General features: G+C 45.3%; 1 protein-coding gene across 1 annotated transcript; it reads right to left on the minus strand.

The window, feature by feature from the left end:
* Window positions 1-226: 226 nt before the first annotated feature.
* Window positions 227-3,168, minus strand: LOC122328004 (transmembrane protein 88). Its single transcript, XM_043223726.1, has 3 exons — window positions 3,033-3,168; window positions 1,911-2,190; window positions 227-963 (listed from the first exon to the last, which is right to left on the minus strand). The coding sequence occupies exons 2-3, from the start codon at window positions 2,187-2,189 to the stop codon at window positions 736-738; spliced, it is 507 nt and encodes a 168-aa protein (XP_043079661.1). The 5' UTR covers window position 2,190; window positions 3,033-3,168; the 3' UTR covers window positions 227-735.
* Between the last annotated feature and the right edge of the window lie 3,715 nt (window positions 3,169-6,883).

Here is a 6,883-nt window from a genome sequence, read left to right on the forward strand (position 1 = left end):
ATGTGACCACTGAAATCGCGTCCCCTTTCCTCCCGAGTTACACTGGATGGAGTTTGAAGCTGTTTCTGGATGATGTAGAGTCCTTCTTGTGCTCTATATACGAGGAATATTTCTGAGCCTCATGAATTTATAATTGCGAGGTATTTTTACAGCGCTGGCTTTTGGGACGCGTCTGATCTGAGACTTTCCGAAATGAAGTCCAACCACAGATTTGATTTTAGTTGGTTTATTCATAATTCTGCACATTTGAATCACACCGCTGACCAGCTAGTATAAATACCGACACGTCTCTAGACTAGTACACTTATTCGCACACCACTGAAACGTAAATTGTGTTACACGTGTAACACTGGGGTTTTCTGTAGAAGAGAGATGTTTTTCTGTAGTGCTGCTGTACATTGTTTCATACAGAGCATCATCATATATCACACGCAAACAGACTTAGCGCGCTAGCATGTGTGGAAAGAAAGTCGTCGTGAAATGTAATGGTGGTAACACATTTAAATTTACAGTAACACTTATTCTTGAACTTTGCATCCATTTCACAATCATGTGAAAAGATTGAAAACGTTTCCAGAGTTACATTTTGTTCATTCAGGGATATGTTACACACATCGCGTTATACGTGTTACAGGATTGTTTCTGTCGAGTTACAGTTACTCCGACGCATGTGGCGTTACTGGTGCTGGAGGTCACTCCGGACGCCGACCTGAGAATGGTGGGTGTGTCTGTCCGTCAAACCCAGGCGTGGATGTCCCGCCTCCAGCCCAAGCCCCGCCCTTGGTACCGAGCTTCTGTGATTGGCTGAAAATATAAGAGAAGGTGGAGCCGCCTCAGGAGAGCGCAGAACGTTGCCGCAGCAACCACGACCAGCGGAGACATCATGACAAAACCCAGGATGATGAGGGCAGAGCAACTGTTGTCATCAAGATAGTGACAAAGAGCAGCCTGGGAAGCCACGACCTGCAGAAACACAACCTGAACATCACAATATTGGGGTACATCTGTGTGTTATGTGAATGTATCCGGCTGTTTTGTGGGCTTATCTGTGTTAGCAAATGTTTGTGGGTGTATCGACCAATTAATCCCTTTTATTTATAGAGCGCTTTTAACAATACAGATTGTGCCAAAGCACTGAACGGCATCAAACAGGAGAATAGGGATAGGGACGTATAATGGCGAGAGTAAACACTACGTTTTTTTATTAAACGCAGATTTGGTCTGTGTAATCAGCTAGTGTCCCCAATGAAGTGTCCCCTACAAAGCAAGCCAGAGGCGGCAGCGACAAGGAACCAAAACCCCATCCATACAGAATGGAGAAAAACCCTTGGCCCAGTTGGGGTCAGTTGTGCTCTGTATGTGGGCACATCTGTGTGTGTGTGCGGGTGTTTGAGGGCATACGCGTGTGTTTGCGCCAGGAGTTCTGGCAGCGATGTCATACATTGATCGTTCTAAACACAAACAAAGCCAAACCCTAGATATTTTAGGCCAGGGTATGTTTGGGTAAAATGGTCACCCTTTGTACGCATGCGCTAGTGTTTGTAAGAGTATGAGTGTTTTGTGGGCTTATGGATGCATTAGTAGCTGTACGCATGTGTATGTGGGCGTCCATATTTGCAGATGTTTGTGGGTCTTTGTGGAAATCCGTGCACTTGAGGGCGTATGCATGTTTTTGGACACATGTCTGTGTTTGTGGGTTTATGGGGGTTGTTCGGGCGTATGCATGTTTTGTGGGCTTATAAATGCATTAGTGGGTGTATTCATGTGTTTATGGGCATATGTTGCATTAGTGGGTCTATGCCTGTGGTTGTGGGTTTGTGGGCATATGCATGTTTTGTGGGCATGTGCATGCATTAGTGGGTGTATGTATGCGATTGCAGGCATATGCCTGTGTTCAGGGGCATATCTACCCTTGAATGGCACAAGAAGCCGTCGTACAGCAGCAGGGCGGCAGGCAGCAGAACCAGGCTGAAGATCAGGGCCATCAGCGCCACACACATCAGCAGCAGCAGGACGTTCCACAGCAGAAGAAGCAGGGCCCACAGCACACACCCGCAGCGGCCCCGCCGGGCCCCCCAGACCCCGCCGTCACACTGAGCCGGAGGAGGCGGCAGCATCCGGATCCCGTCACCCACATCAAAGTCTTCATCACCTCCACCATCATCTAAAAGCACCGTCATACCACACATCCTAAACACACACAAACACATAGGAAACTTATTACATGTTTACATGTTAAATGTTTAACTGATTAAAAGATCTGATTCACATACACGCATTTCCTGCAGACTTTGTTTTAAAAAGATCAAATAATTATAATTTTTTTATCCTGCATCTAGCTATAAATGCTACTGATGTGCGCGTTTTTATGACATATTACATGCACATCATGACCAAAAACGGATAAATGATTTGACGGTTTGGTTCGCAGTTATAAAATCTGATTTCTTTGCAGACAGCAAACAACTAACAACGTCAATAAAAATGACAATGAAGCTGTTAAATGCCTGCAGAGGAGAGATGAATATCGGAGATGAGAAACAGACAAACCCTTTAACAAAACACAGACAAACAAAAGAAGCAGAGAGAGGAAGACAGACAGAGGGAATAGCCTCAGGTGCTTTTATGCTTGGCATTATGGAAATGAAGATGATTATAGCGAACTGAATGTTCTGTTTCATCTTCTTGACACACAAACACAACACCACCTCTACTTCAGGGCATTACCTCACTAAACAGCACAAAGTCCAAATGAGATCGGAGGCATTCAGTATAAACTCAGAGTCTCGACGGCTCTCGAATCAATTCATTGATTGATGGACACTTCACGAACAAACACTCTGTTATTAACGGCTACTTCGCGCTCTTCACTTCATTGGTTTTAGTTAACAGCATGGTTGAGCGCGAGCTGCTCACTAACAGCCTCGGTCTGTGTGGACCCTAACAACCTCTGAATGAAAGAGGAAGACGTGATATTAACTACTGACTGAGAAAAAATAGAGGAATAGAGGAAGAAGTTTTCAATGTCTTACCTGCTGCGGAGCTGGAAAGATTATATTCCGTTATCCAGAGAATACAAACATCACACTGAGAGAGAGAGAGAGAGAGAGAGAGAGAGAGAGAGAGAGAGAGAGAGAGAGAGAGAGAGAGAGAGAGAGAGAGAGAGAGAGAGAGAGAGAGAGAGAGACAGAGAGACAGAGAGAGAGAGACAGAGAGAGAGAGAGAGAGAGAGAGAGAGAGAGAGAGAGAGAGAGAGAGAGAGAGAGAGAGAGAGAGAGAGAGAGAGAGACAGAGAGAGAGAGAGAGAGAGAGAGAGAGAGAGAGAGAGAGAGAGAGAGAGAGAGAGAGAGAGAGAGAGAGAGAGAGAGAGAGAGAGAGAGAGAGAGAGAGAGAGAGAGAGAGAGAGAGAGAGAGAGAGAGAGAGAGAGAGAGAGAGAGAGAGAGAGAGAGAGAGAGAGAGAGAGAGAGAGAGAGAGAGAGAGAGAGAGAGAGAGAGAGAGAGAGAGAGAGAGAGAGAGAGAGAGAGAGAGAGAGAGAGAGAGAGAGAGAGAGAGAGAGAGAGAGAGAGAGAGAGAGAGAGAGAGAGAGAGAGAGAGAGAGACAGAGAGAGAGAGACAGAGAGAGAGAGAGAGACAGAGAGAGAGAGAGAGAGAGAGAGAGAGACAGAGAGACAGAGAGAGAGAGAGAGAGAGAGAGAGAGAGAGAGAGAGAGAGAGAGAGAGAGAGAGAGAGAGAGAGAGAGAGAGAGAGAGAGAGAGAGAGAGAGAGAGAGACAGAGAGAGAGAGAGAGAGAGAGAGAGAGAGAGAGAGAGAGAGAGAGAGAGAGAGAGAGAGAGAGAGAGAGAGAGAGAGAGAGAGAGAGACAGAGAGAGAGAGAGAGAGAGAGAGAGAGAGAGAGACAGAGAGAGAGAGAGAGAGAGAGAGAGAGAGAGAGAGAGAGAGAGAGAGAGAGAGAGAGAGAGAGAGAGAGAGAGAGAGAGAGAGAGAGAGAGAGAGAGAGAGAGAGAGAGAGAGAGAGAGAGAGAGAGAGAGAGAGAGAGAGAGAGAGAGAGAGAGAGAGAGAGAGAGAGAGAGAGAGAGAGAGAGAGAGAGAGAGAGAGAGAGAGAGAGAGAGAGAGAGAGAGAGAGAGAGAGAGAGAGAGAGAGAGAGAGAGAGAGAGAGAGAGAGAGAGAGAGAGAGAGAGAGAGAGAGAGAGAGAGAGACAGAGAGAGAGAGAGAGAGAGAGAGAGAGAGAGAGAGAGAGAGAGAGAGAGAGAGAGAGAGAGAGAGAGAGCAGAGAGAGAGACAGAGAGAGAGAGAGAGAGAGAGAGAGAGAGAGAGAGAGAGAGAGAGAGAGAGAGAGAGAGAGAGAGAGAGAGAGAGAGAGAGAGAGAGAGAGAGAGAGAGAGAGAGAGAGAGAGAGAGAGAGAGAGAGAGAGAGAGAGAGAGAGAGAGAGAGAGAGAGAGAGAGAGAGAGAGACAGAGAGAGAGAGAGAGAGAGAGAGAGAGAGAGAGAGAGAGAGAGAGAGAGAGAGAGAGAGAGAGAGAGAGAGAGAGAGAGAGAGAGAGAGAGAGAGAGAGAGAGAGAGAGAGAGAGAGAGAGAGAGAGAGAGAGAGAGAGAGAGAGAGAGAGAGAGAGAGAGAGAGAGAGAGAGAGAGAGAGAGAGAGAGAGAGAGAGAGAGAGAGAGAGAGAGAGAGAGAGAGAGAGAGAGAGAGAGAGAGAGAGAGAGAGAGAGAGAGAGAGAGAGAGAGAGAGAGAGAGAGAGAGAGAGAGAGAGAGACAGAGAGAGAGAGAGAGAGAGAGAGAGAGAGAGAGAGAGAGAGAGAGAGAGAGACAGAGAGAGAGAGAGAGAGAGAGAGAGAGAGACAGAGAGAGAGAGAGAGAGAGAGAGAGAGAGAGAGAGAGAGAGAGAGAGAGAGAGAGAGAGAGAGAGAGAGAGAGAGAGACAGAGAGAGAGAGAGAGAGAGAGAGAGAGAGAGAGAGAGAGAGAGAGAGAGAGAGAGAGAGAGAGAGAGAGAGAGAGAGAGAGAGAGAGAGAGAGAGAGAGAGAGAGAGAGAGAGAGAGAGAGAGAGAGAGAGAGAGAGAGAGAGAGAGAGAGAGAGAGAGAGAGAGAGAGAGAGAGAGAGAGAGAGAGAGAGAGAGAGAGAGAGAGAGAGAGAGAGACAGAGAGAGAGAGAGAGAGAGAGAGAGAGAGACAGAGAGAGAGAGAGAGAGAGAGAGAGAGAGAGAGAGAGAGAGAGAGACAGAGAGAGAGAGAGAGAGAGAGAGAGAGAGAGAGAGAGAGAGAGAGAGAGAGAGAGAGAGAGAGAGAGAGAGAGAGAGAGAGAGAGAGAGAGAGAGAGAGAGAGAGAGAGAGAGAGAGACAGAGAGAGAGAGAGAGAGAGAGAGAGAGAGAGAGAGAGAGAGAGAGAGAGAGAGAGAGAGAGAGAGAGAGAGAGAGAGAGAGAGAGAGAGAGAGAGAGAGAGAGAGAGAGAGAGAGAGAGAGAGAGAGAGAGAGAGAGAGAGAGAGAGAGAGAGAGAGAGAGAGAGAGAGAGAGAGAGAGAGAGAGAGAGAGAGAGAGAGAGAGAGAGAGAGAGAGACAGAGAGAGACAGAGAGAGAGACAGAGAGAGAGAGAGAGAGAGAGAGAGAGAGAGAGAGAGAGAGAGAGAGAGAGAGAGAGAGAGAGAGAGACAGAGAGAGAGAGAGAGACAGAGAGAGACAGAGAGAGAGAGAGAGAGAGAGAGAGAGAGAGAGAGAGAGAGAGAGAGAGAGAGAGAGAGAGAGATGGGTGTAGGTCTTAAAAGAGGTCTGTTCAGTTTTGAGGAAAGTTACTTTACAATATCTTTAGTCTAGAATGAAGATCATGTTCACACACAACACTCTGCACTTACTCCTGATTTCTTAGATATTTTCTACTACAGTAAATTAAAAAAGTAATCCATTGGTTACTTGAAAAGTAATCTAATTGTAACACGTTGTAACTCCGGACCTGTTCATCTTTATTAGTTGTTAATCCATCAGGATTTACTCAGAGCTTCAGTTGAATTTAAAGGAAAACAAAGTAAACTCTGGAAGACTAAACTGAGACTCTCAGCATCTTCACACGAGCCTAATTATCAGCGAGGAAACTCACGATTCTCGGAGTCGTGACTTTCTAAGTTTGTCTGTGTGGCAGCTAGTTGCTAGCGCTGGAAGATAATTAGCGCCGATCACGAAAAAGCAAGTAGAGTTTAGCCTGGCGGGAAAATCTCCTCGTTTAGCTGCTCAGCTGGCTTCAGGTTAAGCAAAAAGTTAAGCATTTTTGAAACAATTTTTATACATCAGGAATTCGAAAAAACATCACAACATTATACTGCAAACAGAAAAACGAGGCATAAGTGTGGCTTTCAGCTGGATCTCTTTGTCTCCCGGAGATAATTAATCAAAGATGAGCAGATAATGAAGTTGATGAGCTCCTCCTCGTCCTGAGCTGGAGAGATAAGAGAAGTACAGACCCACACGAAACAGAAGAGCTAATTAAATCAGTCTTTATGGGCCATTTTTCAGGAACAGACAGAGCGGGCAGATTTCTTATAAAGTGTAGTCTGTTACTAAAATACATGAAGATAACTGAAGTTAGTACACAACACACATTTTAGGGAATATAATCCTTTTGATTACTTATGATCCAGCTCGTTTATCAAATTGATTGAAATATTTAAATAAGATAATCTCAGACCATATTGCTATAAAAAACAAGAGTACAAAAATAAGTTCAACATAATGAAGTGCGTCAGACGTTGCGTCTGTGAACGAACTGTGTTTGCGATAATTAATTTGATCATAAAAAAGTTAAATCAAAACATTTTAAAACGAATCAAAATAAAACACTTACTGAAAAAGTGAAATATTTTATTTGTTTATCTGCACGCCATTATT

This window comes from Puntigrus tetrazona, chromosome 22 (genome assembly GCF_018831695.1).
Source record: "Puntigrus tetrazona isolate hp1 chromosome 22, ASM1883169v1, whole genome shotgun sequence".
Classification (NCBI taxonomy): domain Eukaryota; kingdom Metazoa; phylum Chordata; class Actinopteri; order Cypriniformes; family Cyprinidae; genus Puntigrus; species Puntigrus tetrazona.

Coding starts and splice junctions, on each gene's coding strand:
- LOC122328004 (XM_043223726.1), bottom strand. CDS start 2,189: ATGTGTGGTATGACGGTGCTTTTAGATGATGGTGGAGGTGATGAAGAC. Junction 964..1,910: donor GCTTCTTGTGCCATTCAAGG/GTAGATATGCCC, acceptor GTGTTTCTGCAG/GTCGTGGCTTCCCAGGCTGC.